This window comes from Diprion similis, chromosome 10 (assembly GCF_021155765.1).
Source record: "Diprion similis isolate iyDipSimi1 chromosome 10, iyDipSimi1.1, whole genome shotgun sequence".
Lineage (NCBI taxonomy): Eukaryota > Metazoa > Arthropoda > Insecta > Hymenoptera > Diprionidae > Diprion > Diprion similis.
In genome coordinates this window covers 20,542,446-20,566,007 of record NC_060114.1, presented here as the reverse complement: position 1 = coordinate 20,566,007, position 23,562 = coordinate 20,542,446, and the positions used below count along the sequence as shown (strand labels likewise).

At 37.1% G+C, this 23,562-nt stretch overlaps 1 protein-coding gene across 4 annotated transcripts in view; it reads right to left on the bottom strand.

Moving 5' to 3' along the window:
- Positions 1 to 4,104: 4,104 nt before the first annotated feature.
- The window catches only part of LOC124411117 (trehalase), a 23,195-nt gene continuing 3,737 nt past the window's right edge, over positions 4,105 to 23,562 (bottom strand). The window contains exons 1-8 of one of the 4 annotated variants that reach the window (XR_006929642.1): positions 13,538 to 13,911; positions 11,936 to 12,320; positions 10,251 to 11,033; positions 9,850 to 9,986; positions 9,202 to 9,755; positions 8,646 to 8,901; positions 8,245 to 8,559; positions 5,983 to 5,993 (exon numbers count right to left, since the gene is read on the bottom strand). Coding sequence is in view for 3 of the 4 variants with exons in the window: in XM_046890020.1 (XP_046745976.1) it covers positions 5,026 to 5,170; positions 8,651 to 8,901; positions 9,202 to 9,755; positions 9,850 to 9,986; positions 10,251 to 11,033; positions 11,936 to 12,081 (2,016 nt within the window). In the remaining variant the exon portion in view is untranslated. Of the gene's footprint in view, positions 5,171 to 5,982; positions 5,994 to 6,077; positions 8,560 to 8,645; positions 8,902 to 9,201; positions 9,756 to 9,849; positions 9,987 to 10,250; positions 11,034 to 11,935; positions 12,321 to 13,537; positions 13,912 to 23,562 lie in introns of those variants that run through there. The other 3 variants (XM_046890020.1, XM_046890022.1, XM_046890021.1) reach the window with 3 other exon arrangements.

The following is a 23,562-nucleotide window of genomic DNA, read 5'->3' as shown; positions in this document are numbered from 1 at the left end:
AAACAAAAAAAAAAAAAAAATGCCCTTCCCTTAGAGATAACAACTCTTGATTATTAATCGCTTGTATAATTAAACATACATATACCTATGCGTAAGATATATAGGCTCTTAAGGTTCCACTGATCGTCACAACTTGGGGGGAAAGAGAGAAGGAATAAACAATAGAAATAAAAATAGAAAAGAAATACGCGCCGCGCGTCAGCTTGGGAAAAGTTTCGTTATAACGAAGTCGTCATAATACCATCTTACCTTTTAATTAATCAAAACTCTATGAATTATTCAATGAAGATCAGCCCTTTCATAGAGATTATAAAAAGTACCGAACTCGGCGGCGCGAAATGAAACAGAGAAAATTTCCTTTCTCTCCCCCTTTTGTGCATTAATACGCAGATTGAAAAATAGGAGAAGTAGGAATCTCGCATATCTTCCGTAACGCTAACTCGAGCAGCACTTGATAATTGTCGCATCTAGTTTGCCTGGTTATTATTGATAATATTCACTGTAATCAAGTCCGCAAGAAGTGATGCTTAAATTTGGAGCTTCGTTTAATTCGCCTTGACTTGCGGACGGATTAAGAAACCGGAATCTCGTCTTTTCGATTTTATTACCCCGCGAAAAGAACGAAATGCTGGGTCGAGGGGTCGACGACGGGGTTCCAAAATCGCCACTTGTTCTTCTCCGTGACTACAGCCTGCTGGACCCTGCCACCCCGTTTCACCCCATCTCCTCGGCAGTCTGCAACCGCTTCTCGACGAAGCTTAACCGTTTAAAAGGTTTCACCTCCTGTTCCGGGTTCTGTTTCGGGTCGATAGAGCTCTGTTCCTTCCTGCTGGCTCCTGTTGGTTGTGAGGAATCAGCATTTTTCCAAAGAAAAACGTCGTCGAACTCCCCCTCGCCCGCTTTGCCGCCCAAATGCGATTCCTAAATCATCAGCGGGCATCGATTCATATATTAGCTATTGCAGAAGGTATTTTCAAAAAGCAAATTACCAGTTCTTTGCCCTACAGACTGAAACTCTGTGGAAAGATTAGATTCTACAAATCATCACAAACGTGATATAAAATTTTGTCTTCTTAGACGTGTTTTGGCGTTTTTTTCTTTTCGTTCGCCGTTTCCTTCCGTCTTGTGATCAACGTCATGGGTTGAAAATTTTACACAACTCTGTGGAGGAACAGTGATCTTTTGTGGCGCGTGCATAACGTGTTCTTCCCACGCTGGCTGGTTACTCTTCTGCCCTCTTTCTCTTGGAAGGGGGGAGATATTTACCATCAGAAGAGGCAGCCCAGCTCCAATATCATTTGGTTGAGGAAATAACATTTTTTTATGTTCCTTAGCACGAATGTTAGAGACGCAATAAACCGTCAAAAAATTTCACGTATACATATACGGCAACGTTGGCTCTCCTGCAGGATTAGACGAGAATCGTTATTATAATATATGCTACCAACTTTCGGCATTAAAATAACAGTTAAACTATATACTACTTATTTATTCATTGCCATATCTCGTTTCTTTCCCTACGATGTTTAATATATTCTACCGTTTTTTCATCAACAATCTGAGACACACTACGAACTGATGATTATCAGTTTGCAAAATTCTAAATACCTACAACCAAGCCCTATTTTTAACAGGTGGAGAAAGATAAAAACACCGTTTAACATAACGCATAAGTCTTGTCGAAGGTGTTTAAATTCAGGGTGTAAAAATATTTGACGGCAAGTTTTAATAGCGGTAATAAATTGATTGCACTACGCATCGTTAGCGCAATCTGTGAGCCGTACAATTCAATGCTGTAGTTCTTCATTAATCCGCAAGACGACGCCACAAGTTGGTGAACACATCGCGAGTAGCGATTCAACTGCCCCCATACGGCGATTCGACGAACTAGTTTTACGACAATCTGGCTTCTCTTCTATGTGCGCGGGAATTGACGCGTGTTTAAAAAACTCGACAGATTTTTTTTAAACACCATAAATTGCGAAAAGTTTTGACATGCATTCTATTTTTGAAGTGAAACTTCTTTATTTGTATGTTCCACTAAATGGTTATGAAAACTTCAGTTTGGGTAATTAGACTGATTAAAATATATCGTTAAAAATAAATTACATTTATTAATAATTTAGCCATTACTTTAATACCATTATACATACGCAGTTTTTTTCACGTTTTATTTAATTTTTCGTATTATCCTCCTTTTAAATCGCAATTTACTTGTTTGTATGTACAGTGAATTGATGCATGATTTGATTTTATTTCATTTCATTTGTTTCTGTTTTTCAATGTATGCGTAGTAATAAATTGATATTCATCCCAGCAATGAATAATACAAATAATCGTATTATAGCGATAATAATCGTAGAAGCTGAATATACAGACATTTTGGTTAAAAATTTCAATAAAAACTATTTCAATTAATATTGAAGAAGGAAACAAAGAAAAAGCGTGATTAACCGATAGCAGTTTTTTAAAATTTTATCCCACCATTGATATTGTTGAACGGAAAAATGTTCAAATGCATGCAAATCAATGGAAAATATAAAAACTTCACACGGTCAATATCCAGCCTATATGTGTATATAGGAATATTAAAATATTCCACTATTACAGATAAACAACAAAAAAACAAGAGAAGCTTAACAATTTATCTTTGAAATCACTTTCTTCGACTGGGTGTATTCTTGAAAAATGATTAGCAAACAGTGGGGAAATATGACCGTTTTGCTTTGTGCGTGTTCGCCAAGTCAAAGAAAAAACATATTCTAAAAGATCCTGTATCAGTTTTACCCTGAATCGCATGTGCAAGCTTCTGATACCGATACTACAAAGACAATAACAATAAATTGTATACCAAGTGGTGAAACCTATATAATTGATCACAATGTCGAGCCATCACTATTTCCCCATACACAATATTATACATGTGTACGATATTTATATATACATATATATTACAATATTATGTGTGCATATATATAAACACACGGACAAGCATTTGTATATATATGTATACGTGTATAATATATATTTATATTTTTATACAATACACAGGAATCCTCACATTATAAAATAACAATCTAAACTCTCATACCTATATCTAGTCGGCCATTATACTGCATATTAAACACACATCCCTTGGTAGGATGAGTTAATTGAGTATTTATTATAATAATTATAGATTCAAGTTATGGTTTGAGTTCCAATATACCGTGCCGTTATTTAAACATGATGATAAGCGCACACAAAAAACATACACACATACGTGTTATCATTATCAAATCCAATGTCATGGTCTCTTAATCGTTCACTTATTTACACTTCGATTTATTTGTTTATTAGTTTTAAAATTTTTATTATTTACTTTCCTAATTTCATTCGATTTTCTTTATAGTCTATCGTACATTATCTTTTATGGTTTTCTTTCGTCACTGTTCCATACGCATGTATGATCACTTGATGATTTTGATCCTGTTAGATGACTTGATTTTAATCAAATCAGTCGAACTTCTAGTAGAAAATATGAAGGCCAGAATTAATCTTGACTGCGTTGTCTTACACATAATGACTTGGACGCGAAAAGTGACGAATGAGAATTTGAGATTAATGCATTTATAGCTACAGTTTATCTTTTCATTGAATTTTGAAGCGAAAGTTCATAAATTTTCCAACTTTTTCGTCCATTTTTATAATTATCCTGCGAATAGGTATCATAAGCATTTGCAACTGCTCTAGCTACCAACAAGTCGGTGCTAGAATTTTGATTCGTCTATAATTTTCACCTATTATACATTGTACGTTGTGGTCTCAAGTTGAAATTTGACAATACTGATTTTTGCCAGTTCTATCCGGCATAAAGATAAAAATACAGACCAAGTGTTCACACTGAAATACGTAAAGCGAAGTCTATAATGTTTGTAAATATTATCTTAGATCGTCGCTGTATAATATTTACATATTATGAGTTCGCAGAACGTTACCCCACATCTGAACATACGTTAAATGCAACAGGCTGAAATGATAGAGGATCAAAAAATATCCTTGCACAAGATCGGTCGCCAAAGGAAACAGTTGAAATGCTTGTCTTGTGCAAATCACTCACTCAGAAGAATCTCGATAAATTTACTGACGAAGCATAATTATACGCAGTATGAATTTGTACAATTATCATAAACTTACAATTAGACTAATTAGCAATTTTTTAAACTAAATATTTGTAGATCGTTAAAATTCAAACATACTTTCTATTATCCTGAACTATTATAATATTTTATTATATCCTAATGCCCAATTGAAAATAACGTAACGAACGTTCTCAAAAGGCTGATTTTACGTGTAAATATATGGTACATAAATTCTGCTCGGCAGTTGCAGTTGCATCAACTCATTTCGATCGCGTCAATTTTTTTTTTAAATCGTTTTTACATCTAACGATAAAATAACTTAAACTGATGTAAGAAATAGGAGAAAAGGAATAAGATGAGAATTGTGCCAGGAAAATTAGCTAAAAGACGTCGCACAAGATTGAGAAATATACATGATACACATACATGAAATAAAATAGCTAGGGAGTAGTTCTATCGTAACTGCGTACGACTTTTAGGCACTTAATTTTTTTTTTTCATCCAAACACATTCGAGCTCCAAGGTTGATTAGGACCAGTTATTTTCTCAGTTAACTATATCCTTGTCAAAGTCCTTAGCTGCAAAAAATAACGTTGCTCTTGTATTCGCATAACTGGTCACTAATTGGTGCTATTTTCATACCTATATAATCTACAGAACTCCTACTAAGAACGGTGGACTTTTACGTCTGAGCAAAGGAACAAATATGACGAATATCTATACTTAAACTTACGGAAGCATATGTATAAATATTATCCAATAACTTCTGGCGACGCAAGACCATCGCTTAGGATTCCATAATATTCGTAAAAGTCGAACCTCTCTCATTTTATAGATAAAGAAATACTAGTCCACACATGATCAGACCCGCTTTAAAAATGTCTTCCTAATCTTTGAGCATTTATCAATCGTAGTTTAGATCCTTGAGCTCCGTGTAGGCGACACGCTTCCTGTAAAGGCTTCCGCTCGTCGCTGGGTTAGTCCCCTTCTTCTTCGTCATCGTCGACGGCGCAGGAGCATAATAATTCCGGCTCTTGTAAAGCACCATACTGAAATTGAAATAACAAACGTAAATTAAACCCCCGACACTCGTGCCTGACCAATTACAGGCCGACGTTAAACTCTATAGACAAGGCGTCAAATGCCTGCGCAGCTACAAACAAAATGATTTACGTACTTTGCCACTAATCCGACCTAATCTAATCTAATCTGAATTGGCTTATTTTATCCTTTCGCTTTTCATTGGTTGTAAGCGATGATCTCATCGAAAGTTTCTCTTATTTTCTACGTATAGGTCAGGTTTTTTTTTCTCTCATTTTTTTTTTTTCTTTTTTTTTCATCTTCGCCTCTCTCTGCGTATGGAAAACAACTGTGCCAATGATTATTTTATCTCAAGATGTTTTCAATCGCGTTATTTTTCTCTTTCGAATCGAACTACGGCGAATTGTAATGATAAAAGTTTCAAGCGTCATTGATATTATTTATACACCTTTGTCTTTTTCGAACAACACGACACTTCGATCAAGCTTTATAATTTTGAAAAATTCTCACGTACTTGAGTTAAAAAAAAAACTGGTAATAAGAAGAATAGATATATTCTGATAATAACGGTATTCTAAAAGTAGTCCCGACGTGAGAATTTAAAGATTGATTTGCTAGTGAAAAAGACACTTGACTGAAAAAGTTTTTCATGCAATGGATTATTCAACTAATAAATTGGAGTAACTATAAATTCCGAGGACAACTAATCTACTAAGACAAGTTAATAGCCAATCGTTAGTCGATTCAAGACAGAACTACATCACCACAGAACAACACAACAAGGAGAGTATAATTAATGAGGAACGATTTGTAAGGAATGAATTAATTTCTCTATTACTTTATTACTTTTCATGACAGGGAGTTTCAAGGTCTCTAAATCAATAATGGGATTCGGGAAAAGGAGCATGCATTGTCTTCTATCTCACAAGTGCGTTGAGAGATTTATTTGAAGTGTAAAAGAAAGAAGATATGTATTATGCTACTTTACTAGGCTGAATATTTTTCTTTTCGTGATTTCTTCACTGAAACTAATAAGAACGCAGACAGACAATCCATCGGCCATGCATTTACCATAGTAGAACATATTACTCCCAATAAGTTAATTTAATTTCTAACTACACTCTACTTCGCATGATATATAAAATATATATTAATATCTCAGATAATTCACAACCTGCGGTGTTGGATATTCATTATTCGTCGTACAGGTAGTAAAATTTTAAGTTTTACACATCTCGCTACGAAATTAGAAAATGAATACAACTTGAATTGATAATATTTCAACTATAAACATGCAATATGCTACAGTACTGCCCGAGCGAAAGAAAGGAAAAGAACATTTTTTGTTTAAGAATAAAATAAATAGGTATGTACGGAAGAATTGACAGCACAAGGGAGGAGAAAATATATAAATATACGTATCCTTAAGACTATCGTTACTATTATTAGTAAAATTAAAATTGCTATTGTTACGATTAATATTATTACTAATACTTGATAAAAAGTTTGCTCGAATATTCTTATCAAAATTAATATGATTTTAATATTACTATTTTTACGAATCTCAAGGCTTGAGTTATGAAGCAAATATATCGGCGAAGTTCTTTACATGCATAAGCAATGATTTAGTTGTCTTTCTTTTCATCCTAAGTTTATATCCACATTCTATCAAGTCCGTATAGTTGGATACGTGCGTAAAGCAAGCGTTAATCGGAATGCCAAATATTACTTATTAAAATAATTCTCATCCTAATCACCTGACATCTAACTTTTGGTTATTTGTATTATTTGTACGAATTATGGACGATTTACATATAAATATATGCATATATATATATATATATATATATATATATTCACTGGTATGCGCAATAAGTACTAAATTCTGACGACAAGATTCATTATGATAATAACGCCACGTGCTGTTATTTTAAAGTTTAATAACGCAAAGAGCAATCAAAATGTGACGCAGGAGAACCAAGTTTAGAAACATGAAAAAAAAACTGCTTTTCATAGTTTAGAACAAAAATATACGTGTATGCATAAACATAATTGGAGGTATTTAAAGGTATGTATAATGCCACGAAATAAATTATACATAGCGAGATGTAAATCATAATGAAACTGTTAAAATGTTTTCAAAATTGACAGAGCTATGCATAAGACGTAATTTCTTGACTGGAATAATTGGTAAAAAAAAGCGGCAGCAGAAAAAAATTACACTACAATTAATAAAGCTTTGAATCATTGTTTGTATCGTATAACATGAAAAGTATAAATACGTTTGGAGAAAACTGCAAAATAAATGCTCTAATAACGCACTCGATTCAATCTATGCACTCGGAGATTTGAAATATTTTTTTTTCTTTTACATTTCTGCAAATAGTTATGTTTTCAATCGTGACTGGTATCTCAAAAAAAATTGATTATTGATATTAACTAACCATGAGGTTTATCATTAGAATATCTATCTTGGACATACTGTAATTAATATCAAGCGGATGCGATTAATATAAAGTTTTGCCGAAGTTAAAGAGATAAAAAATGCCAGCAGACCCACCGTACAAATTATGGTTCTCGTACAAATTTGCAGCGGGAAAAAAATTAAAAATCTTCGCAAAGCTCCACGACGTCCGTCTCCTACTTCCTTATGAATGATAAAAGTAATCATGCTTCGGCCCATATGTAAGTTAAGCAGTTACATGTGTATGTAAAGTAATGCGTGCAGTAGGCATACGTACTTATATATAATTACGTAACAGCAGAGGTATAAATTGACTCGCTCTTCAACAAGCAATAATTTAAAAGCAGGCAATAGGTGTACCGATGATCTGTGTGATAAAAAAAAGTATATATATGCATATACATATATATATATATACAATTAAAATATCTACTGTACTTTGTACCAATACGATTCTCTGCTGCAAATTTTCAATTTACCTGTTTTAAATAGTAACTTGCGGTTCATTCAGGAACGATTAACGTTAGATGCCAGTGGGAAATTGGAAGAGGTTGTCTGTCAATTTACAGCAGAGAATTAAATCACATGTTACATTTTCGCTTTTATCCTGCTAATTACGGTTAAATGGTATAATTATTGGCACAGTTCAACTCTGGAGTGACTAAATCCTTGTCCATTTAGACTGACAAGAATTTTAGCGCTGATGCAGCACAGGCTTAAATGGTTTGCTATAAAGATTAAATTATTCACCATCCGCTACCCTTACCTGACTTTCGTCGTCAGTTATATTATTGTCTATAGTTATGTATTAGTGATTTTCTACGCATATCAAAACTTGTCGATGGTATCGAAAGCCTAAACCTGCCCTCGACACTTTGGAGTTATGATCTATCTAGAATTGTGTATACAAGGACGGTTAAACCAGATGGAATTCTGAAACAGAAAAACGAAAATTTTCATGTTATCGAGCTCGAGGATTTTTGAACACCGAAGACGACGAACTCGTCGTTTTTACCTACCTCACCCTATGAATCCTGTTGCTAACGATATGATAAGCACCAGAATTCCTGTGAGTAGCTGACCGGTCGTCGATACGACAACCTGCTGCTCGAAAGCCGAGCTCGAAACGTCGTTCGGGGTGAAGTGATCCTCGGCGGTGAGTTTATCCCCGTATACGTACATCAACTCCATAGCGGCACCATTTGACCACCCGAAACCCAGCTGGACCTCGTATTCGCCTCCGCCTCCGTGACCCCCTGCGACGGTTGCGTCATACTGCAACAAGTGGCGCGGTGAAAACATTTTCAAAATGGCGTCGGCCAGTAGCGAGTGATAAAATTGTTTCTTCGCGATTCACGGTCGAGTAACCGCGTAGTAATTCGCTACGAGGACGTTTTTTTGTCATGCAGGTGACTAGAAAATCGCAGGAACTTGTCTCGTCCATGAACAATGTTTCGTTTAAGAAATAGAGCGACGTGAAGTCGCGAGGTGGGACTTGGAGATCGCGTTCGAAGTGTTTCACCATCATGCAGCTACGTTTGGGCTTTTTCGAGACCGAGTTCAGCTATCGCTTACCTTCTCAAACATGTAACCGGTTTCGTTGAACGCCAACCAGTTGCTTCGCACCCATCTCTGGCTGATTTCGTAGGCTAATCTTTGCGCCCAAGGGTCCTCGGTGTTGTTCAAAGATTTGATCATGATCCACTGCAACGGCGCCCAAGCGTTCGGGTAGTCCCATTGTTCACCGGAGTGCTCCAGGGTGGCGGGAATGCCTCCCAAGTGAATCATGATTTGGCTCTTTTCCAGGTACTTCAAAATCTTGGCCACGTGGTTCTCGCGGTTCGCAGGGTCGTAACAATGGGTCCAGAAGGGTGCGATATTCGTGGGGTAAAAATAGTCTCGTTTCAGCTCGTTAACGAAGTCGTAGTCCAGCCAGGCACCGACTTCGTCGTGCCACAAAACGGCCGTAACAGCCTTTTGCCACTGTTCAGCGATACTCGCGTATTCTGCGGCTTTCGTCGCGTTACCAACTTTTGTATAGAACTCGGATAGCAAAACTGCGTTGCCGTATAATATGGAGTTCAAACATACCGGAATAATGTGGGACGTTTTTATGTTGGTTAGATTTCCTGCAAGATGGAAATATAATCATTGTATAATACTTAAACGAATCGATGAAGCGGAATACCTAATTTACAAGGGGCCGAACAATTCCGTACTGACCTTTGTTGGTATAACTTTCGGAGATAAACCAACGGCTGGAAAAATCCCAACCGGACTCAGCGCCGGCTTTCAACTCTCGGTAAAACAGATTTTTCTCCGCATCCGTACGAAAAGATTCAGCAGATTCGTAATCCTCTCTAAGTGTAAAAAAAGCAACACGTTTAAGGAAAGACTCTCTTGCCCACGCGGAATCGTTTAAAGCACGGAGCACTGAATTTCAGATCGGCTGATACTGAGAAAGAATCTAAAACTCTGTTTTTATAAAAGACAATTTCAACTTGTCGCGAGAAATGTCCAAAACGCGCGACTCGGGCGTTCGTGCCAATAATAGACGCGACTTTCAATGACTTCCCGCGTTTCAAAGATGTCTGTAATACTTATAACTATCGGCTGCAGTTTACCTGTAAGATTCTGGCCGCGGGCCGGAGGAAATCTCGTAATATCGAGCCATAGTGTAGGATGTCCCATCCTTTTCAAATGTCACGGTATGATTATTCATCCAGAACTGAAACTCCTTCTCCAAAAGCCATACGTTTTCCGTGAGCCAATCGATGTCATTGGTAGCGTCCAGGTAAGCCTTGACCATCGGGATCAACATCGGTGGCTGTGATCTCATCTTGTAGTAAACCCTTCCACCATTCGGTATAAAGCCTATTCTTTCCACTACGCTGACGAAATTCGACAGCATTCCCTTGACGGTAGTGTGCATTTCGGAACGAAGCAAACCTCTGACGATCCAGTACGAGTCCCAGTAATAAAATTCTCGGAATCTTCCACCGGGCACAATTACCGGGTTCGGAACGTATATTATGGAGTAAAGATCTTCGTTCTCTCTCACTTCGTCCTTCATCTTTCTCCCCAACAGTTTCCATATCTCGTTCAAACTGGAGGCAAACTTGTTCAAGTTAGGATCCAAAATACTATCGAGGAACTTAGGGTGCTCCGTCCAATCTGACGGATCCCAATCTTCGAACTCCGAACCCGCAGCCTCGAACGTGTTGTTGACGAACATCTCGATCTCCGTCTTCGTCGGCGCGTGTCCGGTGCTATTCATGAATGCCTCAAACAACAGCAGTGTCTCGTTTTGAGGATTCCTCATCTTCATATCAACGAAAGTCTTCGAATCCGTGTAGATAGAGTTCGTTTGCACGGTGTGCAGAATGTCGCCATAACAATAGATCGGACTGAAATAATTGGATTATTATCTTTATAAATAAATATGTATTATGCTATTGTTCAAAGGTATGAAAAAGCACGCGGCCTTTTCAAATAAAAAAACTTACTTGCGCGTATAAAAGCGTCTAGTCCTTACGCAGAAATATTTATACTGAATTTGAGGATAGGCACAATAGATCCAGATTGGTTATTTTTTAACTTTTGCGTAACAAATTAACTAATTCTCGAGAGATTTGCGAGATTTTTGGACAGTGATTGCAACTTTCAAGAAGTAAGAAAAGAATTCACTGTATTGACAGACACGTTGCCCGGTGTTGGCAGGGCGACGGTGCGAAGAGGGTTCATTCGATGCAGACAGGAAATGACCGAATACAGCTGACACAAGCTCATTTCGCTAGGCGCGAGCCCTCGTTGAAGAGAAATGACCGTTGCTATAGACACTTAAACGTCAAATGGAACGCGTTTATAAATAGAACGATTTGAAGGTGGGGTATGTAGTGTCGCGAGCATAGAGTTTGTTTTTCAACGTCTTAATGCCAGCCAGCGAGACTGGTGCAGCATTCGAAAAGGATCGAAGGAACGAACCGACGAACGAGCCCAAGAGCGCGACACTGACACACATACCTTCGATTGTTAAACCACCGTCGAATGTTTTTGAGGAATTTGAATCGACGGTTAGTGAGCGTTCCATTGTCTGCGCGACTTCCCGCGCTGCTGCATTGTATCGAGTTGTTTTCGCACATTGAGTCGTTATTGTGAGGATGGAGGTTAAAACAGATGAAATCGGAAAGACAGATACCGATATTACCGATAGTGCCGGTAACGTGCGATGCAGGTGCTGACCTTGAAAACGATCAACTCTTTCCCATAACCCTTACAGTAAATTGCGGTGTCACGTGACGCCACTTACCTGTCACATGGAGGCGGGCGGCTTGATTCCTCGATGTCGTCGTCGCGACTGGCCTTCTTAGCGTCAATCAACGCCGCTGCGGCAAGCAGCGTGCTAACTATCAGCAGCCGAACATTAGTCGAATGTGTGGTTGTCGGCACCATCATACCCCGACTAATCTTCAGGGCTTCTTTAGTTCAGGGCACTCCTTGGGCACTGAGGCGATTTCCTACTGGCCAAGACCTTGGCGACGACCTAAAGCGTATGATCTGGCTCTTCTTGTCACAAACGTGCGCCGGCGTTCGTTCCGCAGGCGAGTTTTTCAGCGATCGTGTTACACCTCTTCTCCAACTCGCTAAACCTAAATGATTCCTGCCTCAAGTCCAACAGCAAGACCTCATTGTTCCTACGATCATACAAGCAAAAAAAAACCACCTAAAACAAACTCACTATGATTCGGACAGAGCTCAGCAATTCCACACTCGAATTCACACAGTACCGTTCAAAAGTGACTTGACCGATTGAGTTAAGCAGGATCGTGTTTTGGTGCCCATAACTTTCCCTTAATGTTTCAGCGTCTCGCGCTCGATCAGCGGGCAACGAGAGCGGCTAGTTGCTTTCGATTCGTTGATCGAACTGCGAGAGAATATCGTTACGGCGGCGTGCGAAAATGTTTGGAAAGTAAATTTCAGTATTCGTATTAAAATAGAGACGTCGTCGGTCGAAAGTGTAACAACGGTGAAATTTCATTGGCGAAATAACGTCTGACCGTGAGAGATAGCGTGTTTTTCTCTCAACGGGTGTGTGGCGGATCTATTCGCGTCGTTTTAAATGAGTAGCGAGTCACAAGACACGAGAGACGACGCGTTTTTGACGCAACATCACCCCACTTAAAAATAGTCTTCACTATTTTCCCGTGTACGTGCCAAGTCACCCTTAAACTCACAAGTTACTTAATAATCATAACGATCTTTTCCATTTTCCCCACGAAAATTAAATGACCAGGGCACGTGAGCGCAGACCGATTGATGTGGCCCAACGTCTCGACTAGAGGAATGACGGCCGCGTCTTCGATCGAGATTGACATTCGCGAGCGAAAATAGGAGCATTTCTTTCTCCATCGATGCTGGACAGCTTCGCCGAACTCGATCCGACCAAGTGTCCTTGGCAAATTGGACTCCTTGATACCGCGCACCGAATTCGCTGACCGCGCATTCCCTTTCGCACTTTAACGATGACATTGAACAATCGCTCAATATTCGAAAACGGAATTCTAAGTAGCAGCGGTCGTCCTATCAGTTCTGACATACCGCAGATTAGACTTGTTCAAACACTACGCGATATAGATTCGCCTTCCGAAATCCGTTCGACGGACGTTTTAACGAGTCCAATAAACACCCACCTATCGGGTTTTTCAAACGAGTAGATAACGACTTTGAACCGTTTCACCGTGCACATGTATTGTAATTGTAAAATTGTTATCGCGTATCATTGTAATACGGACGTGACGAAAGACAAAGGTCGGGGAATGCAACGAAACCGATTCCACGAAGAAACGTGATGTGGAAAAGTGATCGATGATGATGATGATGTAAACAAATGGCCAAAATAAATCTACCATACCTGATGCCGTCCAGTGGTGTTCAGAAACTTATTGCACTCCTTCCTCGCTTTAAGAAAACTATATTATCGTTCTTTGGTGATGATAAGATAATCAGTTACAGGTACACACAGAGCAACTTTGATCCCTGATTGACATGTACTTGGGTTTACGGTATGAAAGGTACGACGAATATTCGATCGGACAAAATCGTGACCGATCGTCCGGAGTTCGATAAAAAGGAATAGCCGATCGGTATTTTCTAAAATCGTTGAAATTAATAAAAGAATGCTTTATGATCGAAGAACCGCGGAGAATAAAGTGAATGGCTCTCTTAGCTCGAGTGTGTTGCAGTGTGTCTCGCGTCGGTAGGAATATACGACTGGTTCTCTGCCGCCAGAGAGAACTGCTTTTTAAAATAACCTCACGGTTACATCAGCAGTCGAGCCCCCTGATCGCGCCTCCGTCATTGGCCAAGCCTCTAATACGAAACTCTCCGATTGGTTGCGTCTCAATCGCGATTCTAACAGCACTTCTCGGCAATGTCGGTGTCTCTTTCTTCTTGGTATAGCGCATACCTACAAATGCGCAACAGGAATGTGTGCGAATTTTTTCCCGTGCGGTTTTTCTTTTTATTCTTTTCTTTTTTTACACCTTCTTTAGCTACACACACGACTATACTTAGCCACTCGTTTTGGCCAGGACTAGCAACTTCATCGAGAGATATCGTTATCACACTGCATTATACAAGGATAATCTTTATACCCATGGAGGTAAAAAACGATCTGCGAAAATGGAGAGACTTAAAATTATTAACTTTCGGTAAATATGACGGAGAATAACAGCTGCTCCTGAAGCAGCCAGTCCGCTAAGATACTCTCGATTTCCCTAATTTAAACCCCTTTGGATGAGAAGCCGTCGTCCGACGTCGTCGTCTCGAGAGGAATCTTCTGATTGGTTGTATTGAACAGCGGGTCAATCACTTTAACCTTATGTAGTATAACGTAACGAAACAATTATGCCTTTGTATACGTGTATAATATTATACGATCCGAGCAGATAATATATCCGTATATTGTATCAATTGTTGAATTTCCTTAGGCTATGGCTATGACGCGTGCGCGGTACCTATTTAAGAATATAATGTTCGGCCCAACAGCGTGTATGCAGAGAAACGCCAACAAACAAAAGCGCACATTACTGTCAAATACGTAACGCACGCACATTTTTTTATTGCTCTTTCTTGTTAATTATTATATACGTACCACATCAGGCAACAATTCATACAAACACGTGCGACAAGACGAGAGGTTTTAATGCCGATCAATGCCGATTGTGATGCGTCGATCGTGAGTGGAATCCTCCCAATAGACTGTCAAGTCTCTCTCTCTCTCTCTTTCTCTCTCTCTCTTTTCCTGTGTGTGTTTGCATATCATGTATAATGTGACAATGAAAACGTTACGTCAAACCTCTATAATTGACCAATAATATACCGTACGCGAGAGTTTATCGGTATCTGAACGATATCGACGATAATGCGTGCAATGTCTGACAAATCCGTACATACATTAAATCGCTCGCTTTCGTACGTGAGGAATACACAATGGAAAAACAAACTAACAATCAGGATGAAGAAGGACATTAAAACAAGTGTTTTTTCAAATGCGAATTCAACGAATCTTTCGCAAGTACAATGTGAAATATATATCCCATTTATCGAGTGAGCGCTTGCACGATTTCACTTTTTTGATCGTCAGTGTTGAATGATACGGGATTTTATTCACCGATTATTACTGCACTTTTTTCGTATACATATAACTATCGATCGAAAATAATGAAAGGACTACGAGTCGTTGATTTTAATGTAAATTCAACGATGTATACAGTACAAGCAATTACTTCGTGCCTCTTGAAAAAACTTGAATTACGTGCACAGCATAGTATCGTATTACTCATATATTATATCTAATGTAATATTATCCGCAATTCGGGAAAAAGAATTCGTCGGAAGATAACACAAGGATTTTTTCTTCGAATTACAACATTTCTGTACCGACTTATAGCGGAAAGAAATTTTCCTAGCGTAAAGACAGCTCTTGAGGTTGCGAATAAGTGGGTATGACAGGATATTCTCTATAACATATTACATGACATAACATATATATATATGATACGTAACACTTATCCTACCCTAGTATTATCTATATCGAACCAAAAGCCCATAACACACAGCATAACATATATGGTGTATAAGTGTACCTCGATCAGTTTTTAAGATAAAATCGATACCGAATTGTACCGACCGATTAAAAGGCGAAAAACTTCAGTTTTTTCTATCTTCATTATAATCTAATGAACAAGTGCGAAATGAAAAAAATAACATATTAAAGACTGACAAAAATCTCTCTTTATGTACTGATCTTTAATATCAGATTAGATAGTGAATCGCGAATAGCGATTGCATAGATAATTATGGTGGGATATAGAATTCGTTCATATACAAACAGAGGTTATGTTACAGATAAAAACAATTTTCTACCGATTCTGCAATCCAGCAATTGAGTTTAAAATGCATATAATAAAAAATTGGGGCATTTTTTCTGTAGTAAATTATCTACAGAACGAATGTTAATATTTGAATCAGTTAAACCGCGCGAAGACACCGTAATATAAGAATTTGTTTTAGTGCTGAATCAATTATGGAAATTTTCAATCATCTTTCGTATCACGTGACGTTGCTGCAGGTAATCTTCTTCATTTTAAGCAAACCTTGTACTTTGAAATCGAGCAACTAATTTTTTTTTTCTTCTTTTGGTAATTCGATTAAATGAATCATGTTTCAATTGAAATCAAACCTCACGTTTCTTTCATCGAAAACAAGTTGCATGTCAATGTACTCCCTGCGGATGACTTCCTGCTCAACTATCCTTAAAAACGACACGCGTGACTTTTTAATTTGTAGTTGCTATATAAGGATTAATTGACCTGCCGATAGTCTTGTTTTTTTTTTTTTTTTTCTTGAACGGGGATAAAATATCTTGATTGATCCTGCGCCGAATTTTGGCCACGTGACTGGCTGACGGAACTATCGCTCTTTGGACTCCTGACTGTACCGTCTCGATTTTCAAATTAAAATCAGTATCGCGCTTAGCAGTAAACGTGGAATGCCTCTTGAATAGATTTGCTCCGTCAGACCCGCGTCAATTTCACGGTTATAACCAGAATGTGTCGGTTTTACAGCTGATGCAATCTCGATTCTCCATATACAATCATCAAATCGCGGAACCAATTCAAGACCCCCAAAAGTTAGAACGAAAATATATGTCTTGATTTTATTATAGATTGCGCGAAATATGAAATATATTTCCAGATGACTAGACACTTTTTCATATACTCATTATGACGATGCTTCGACGATTTTTTCGTCACCTACACACGTATTAAGGCCCAATGTATTTAAATACGAGATTCGTTATTCGTTAAAAGCTACCGCTGTGTTCAAGGTGACCTTGAACCATGCCAGCATCCGTTCTCCCAAGAATTTCTTCTTGCCGATCCCTCGTTGTGTCTCTTTCTGACACGCTAACGCAGTTTACAGGCTCAATTTCTATTCGCGATAAGCCACCTCCTCTGTCTCATTACCAATTATTGGCTCTGTATGTAATTTTTTTTCTCATTTTTTTCGAAGAAGTGTAGTGAACTTCACATTGATGTCATATTCCTCTTGACATCTATCTTTCACGTTCCTCAAATAGGTTAGAAATCTAGAAATCGTGTCTTTTCCGCTCTAGTGAGAATCCAGGCAACCGTGGCGCCATCTGGCGGGAAAAATTAGACGAGTAGTATTCAAAAAACGAAAAGGGACGTTCGTAATAGAAGAATATGATATTACTTTTGTATGAGTGCGTTATTATAATAACAAATAAAACTTGTATTCATATCTTGCATTTTTTTTTCACGACTAACTGCCTTTAGTTTGAATGCAAAATATTTTATATATATAGACTAATTGTAAGTTTAATACATCATATGTATAACATCATGCAACTTCACCCAGAAAATTAGTTTACATACAGATATGTAATATGTAATTGCGAAGAGTATGAGAAAAAATAAAATCGCGAGCGCTAAGCAATCCTGCGGCATTAGCGCAAAAGTTGGTATCGTAAACTAAGGCTGTCGTCTTATTAAACTTTTAGACTGTAACGTAAATACGTATTTGAAAATCGTAAAACTCCGGCTTAATCACCCGGGGATATGAAGGAGATAATTTAAAAATGTCCTTGAAACCTGCAAGCGATCGTAAAAATGCATATTATAGATACGTGTACAGCGGTAATGCCGATTCGTGTGTATATATATATATATATATATATATATATACGATATGCAGGAAGTCTTCTAAGTGCGCGGTGTTATACATAGAATTTTATGGGCGCCTATGCGTGTACAATTGTGCATGTATTTTTATTATTATTCAAACAAGTTAACACCTGCAATGGTCTATAAAATGAGAATGGAATTGTCTTTAGACGACCTACTAAAATGTACGCACTCGTCTTCTTCTGTTCTCCGCATAGCCTATTTGTCGAGCTTATACCATATACTTGGCCATGAAATGGTTTGGTTACGTCGAATCTCTGGAGAAAAAAATAAAATAAAATACCTTTTACAGAAAAGGCTCGCAAAGTGTCAAGCAAGAAATTGTTTTATATAAAAATCAAACGTTGTTTTTGTATCACAATTATTATAGATATAATGCGATGGTAGACGTAAACGTTCATTTTCTTCATATGTCAATTGTATGTAACATACGTGATAATAAAGCCTGAGCCAGCAATTATATATTGAATGTAAAATTCAACGGTATTTGCAGGATGAATTTGAAATGGATTTGTATTCGGAAAAAATATTATCGTCGGGAATTTATGCAATAAGCAGACTTGGATGTATTTTGAAAATATGATGTGAGGTGCAAGAATTATCCTTATACCGAAAGGTTATCTTTAAGGGACCTGCTCGACAATTGGAACTGGTCTAGTTTATATCCGTAGCCAACTTCGTAAAAATGTTACTAGAATGACAGATGCGTAGTGAATCGCTTCTGCACCGTGAGCCGACCCTTGTGCTGTTTGTGAGTAACTATCTGTCTCCATCCTAGGGAGTTTTTCGTGCTACCATCTAATTTCGGAACGCACACTTAATAAAGAAGAGGTTATGTTTGACTGTCACTCGTGAACCGATCGATTTTCTAGGGAATTTGTTCTTGTCAACCAAGGTTTACTTCAGACGGCAAAAACGTGCTACGAGCCGGTCATTTCGAAAGAACCTATCGGTATAGTCGGAAAAAAACAATCTGCAACATTATCAATAAAGTTGGATAATGATGATGATAATAACGAGTAAAAGAAATGATTGTAAATTGAAAAATTTTTCCAACTCTATCCCACAACTATTATCTATTAATCTATTCAAACAATTGTGTTACATGTGTGCGTATTAGTTGAAAATAATTGATACAAAAATCGAGGTTTATTAACAGAGACCGCAAGCGAGTTGCGTCAGAGGAGGCACGTGAGCCTTAGCACGCAATATACTCGCGCGTGTCGCATCGGCTCCTCGGCACTCGGCTTATACATTCTGGGAATGCGTGACGCTGTATACGTGCAAACTTTCATCCTACACGTGTATGACGACCACTCAACCGACGACGAGTGCTGAGGATGAAGCAGGCGGTGTGCAGAAATTCACGTAGGTCGTCGACGTTTGTCGACCGGGAATACATGCTCCAATAATTTATTTTTTGATTTTGAGAGAAAAACCAGCTGCAGAGAACTATGCAAACTTGATAATGGTGGGGGTGAAAATTTATGAGCAGGGACACAAAATATCGAAATTTTGAACGGCGCGATGATCTATTTTAGGCTATTTCAATGAGTTGAAAATTGAAATACAGAAAACAAGAAAAAATGTAGAAAAGTCAAAGTGTAGATAGCCAGAATATAAAAGAATGTGTCATAATGATTAGTAATATAGCAATCAGCCAGAACATAGCATCGTTGGAGTTCTTGCGATTCTATATTTCGGTTATCCACACTTTTAACATTATGAAATTCTATGGAATAGATTATCACGGCTTTAAAAATTCCATATTAGTGAGTATTTTGTTTTATAGTTACTCTACATTTTTACATCAACCCATTCATCGATTACTACAAACAGGAATGAACGACCGACAGAAACTCTGTTGCGCATTTTCGGGTCACGTGGTCATAATCATCAGGTTCATGTCGAAATTCGCACTTATTTCCATATGTAGATTTTACGGCGCATAAATTTTTACAGCATTAGGTCAACATATTATATTTGCATATTATGAGGGGAGAAAAACGCCAATTTTTACATTGCTGTATTTTGTGCCTCGTAAGATGTAAGATTATGTCAGAGTTCTTATCTCTTTTATATATCTATTTTTATCTCTTTCTTTTTACTCGCGGAAAAAATACACCGATCTGTGAAAAGGTAACAACCTCGTTAACAGCCCTCGAAAATTTTAGATCTGTTTTGACGTTTCTGTTTCATTCTTTCTATTATTTGTTTGGATTTTTGCCAATTGTGTATAATAATAAATTGTAACAGGAATGTGTAAACCCAGCCGAACAGAAAATAAAGAATTTCGTAAAATTGGGAGACTTTTTTTCGAAATTATAAAATAGTATCCTCACCAATTCGTGTAATGGGCGATTTTGTTAATTATAAGTGAAGGCGATCAGGCGGTAAAATTTAAATTTGACTGCTTCTTTGATACGTTATCAGATCCACTAAGAAATGAACATATCCTAAATTTTAATAAATTTTTGCCTTCGGATTTATAGCACTTGCGGCTGTCAGAAAATAAATATGACACATAGTATTTGTTGTAAAAAAAAGTTTCACGTTTCGAAGTATGAAGTTCATTTTCAGATAGTCTTCTAGCAGCAGCCAAAGAAACACTTTTTTTGTTGCAAAAAACAGCTTCTTTAAGGCTTTTACAAACAAAAAAATGATTTCGCCAATTCCATCGAAAAGTTAAGCATTTCTTCGTTAGGACTCTAGATTTTCAGACTAGCGTGATTACGCGATCGCAATTTACAGAAAACTTTCCTGCTTTTAGATGCAATCGTGAAATTTTTTCATTTTATTTTCGTTAGCGAAAGTCCCAGAAAGTTACTTCTGTACAAAAAAAGACATTTGTTACGGCTGCCATTGAAAATATGTCCGGAAATTAACCTAAAATTTCGAAGAATTAGATTTTTTTACAAAAAAAAATCTAAGAAGCCTAAATTTTATGGAAAAGAACGGTTAGGCTAGATCTAAAATTTGTATAGTCAAAACTATCAGACATAGCTACATTCTCTCGTAGAATTTTTTGTAGAGCTAATAGAGACCGTGAAAACGCTTGAACATAACCTTCTTGTATCTGTAAGAGTTTTGTCAGCGTTCGCCTAAGTGTGCAGTGACCCCGTTCCGACTTGGCTTACAAATATCGTTACACATTGAAAAGTATTGATCTGGTTGTAACGAAATATAGCCTAAAATCTGACCAGACGTTGCAACTATCAACAGAAAAAATTAGAATCAAAATCGGTTCGGTATATCTTGAGTTACAAGCGAACATACGTCAAAAGGACTTTGCGTCGAGCTTTGAATTTTACATACATAAGTATGTATGTAGAGGAGATGATGCATTACTATCTCGTTTTGGCATTCACACAGGTATAACGATCGAATTTTTGAAGGACGGTTGCCGGATTTCTTTTCAAAGCAAGAAGGAAAACCATCGTACAATAAACTGAACCTTTTGATGTTTGCTCAGTCGGTAATGAATTCGAGCCTTGTACAAGGTCGTAAGTTTGTGGCGTACAGGTGTAACAAATGTATTTGATTTATACGTAAACGACAACATCTGTGTGTGCACATATATATATATACACTTGTAGGTACATACAAAGAGACGTATGCATTTATGTATGTATGTACTACTCGAGTTAGCACACCCGTAATTAGTGTTATCATTATCTTTCAATACAATATGGGTTAATAATCGATCAATTCTTTTTTACAAATATCGTTCATGTTTTTACAAGTAATTTAACATACACAAAACGTCGTTCCTGCGCGTGTTAGCTTCACTACTCTATTTCTATTCACTATTATGACACAATTGGCTCTAGTGAAAATTTAATCATGTACATGTAATATGTATATATGTAATAATAATGAGGGAAAAATTTTCATCGAAACTATGGAACGAGGTGACGAAATGTTATCTGTTTATTTTATTGTCATTTTTTTTTCTCCCCTACACTTGAAAATGATTTCACAAAGTGGAGGAGAATCTTTTCTATTGACTCCTTAATTGTTCCGATTTTTGGATAGGATTATACAACAAATAATTATTGTTATTGGTGCAAATAATATTACGACTGATTGAAGACAAAACGTTTGTGAAAATATAAAATACCCAAATTTAACCAAATTTAACACGAGAAATTTATATGGATGTTACGAACGACAAGTCTAGACATTTGCAGGCATATGTGGCCTCAGATGTGAAAAAAAAATTACAAATGAAGTACACGTATGATGAGTACGATAATTAGGTACATAAACGTAAGTTAATATTCAATTCTCAATTCAGAAATAACATATTGAAATCAAATATTGCCTACTATTAAGGGCAATTAGGGCAATTAAGTATATTCAGTTATTCACATATTGACATCACGATTACTTTTTACTTCAAAGAATTTCAAATGTTCTAGGTATACTGAGTAATTGCGAATTGAGAAACAACACATCTGGACATAACCTAAATTACGTATATTAAACATTTGCATGGCCCTTACGTCCGTTGCACGGACCTATGATTTGTTTAAAATTAGTGCTGAATTCCGAAACCAACGAATTTTATCAAATTGAAGTTAGTATCGTTATCGAAACGATTAATGCCGAAGAAAAACCGTTATTTCGCCATTTTGGAATTGTCTGAAGTTCAGTTTACCGTAATAAAACAAAACACACTCACATTTCGAAATCTTGATACCTTCAAAATCATTGTAAAATTTAGAAAATAAGGATTTTACTAACTTCAACCTCTTAAAAATTTTTTCTCCTCATATACTTCTAACCGCGTTACAAACACGTGCATCATTCTTCGACTAAAAATCGGCCCCTTGTGCAAAGGCAAACACAGCACACGTTTAACATGCCTGTACATTATACATAAATTAATAAATAACAATAACAACAAAACGAGGATGTAAGCATACGCGATATTTTTTTCCTTATGTATCACGTGACCACAAGTTCTACTCGTTATGAAATCAGCGATGAACAGAACGAAATGCAAGATTGTCTTAACTCAATAGGCCAAAAAACACTATAATTATCTACTTGGGACGAAATCGCGGAAATTAGGTTCCACCAACAAATGCGCTTGATGTAGGGTAAAAATCAAAGAGTGCAATGTATTACGTGTACGAAAATTTATTTTCGAAGCCATTAGATAATTCCTAATCAAAATGGTAATAACAATACCTAACCTACTACGTAACGCAGACCTATGTCTATGCACACATATGTTACAGCCGTTATATCACGTGCGAGTCTGGTGTTAGAATGTTGCGTTTTAGAATTAGGTAAGTACATATCATATCTATACTATCTGTACATAAAAAAGTGTCTATCTATATAATCTACCTATCTACGTATGTGCTTAGATCACTCTCGAAACAGCTTTGATTTTTTTTTTTAAATATCTACTTTTGCCACCAAATCTGAGAAGTTGAAAAATCCTATACGTTAATAAAATAATTGAAGTCCGAAAATCTAAATATAAGCTCTGTGGAACAATCTATAAAAACTTTGTACTCGGGGGTCTTTAAAGTTGCTGATTACGAATCGGAACTCGAAATTTCAAAATTTGTCATGGTGAATCCAATATGGTTGCATACAGTAACGTTTTGGATTTTTGTCCGCCATATTGGATCCGCCATCTTGAATTTCG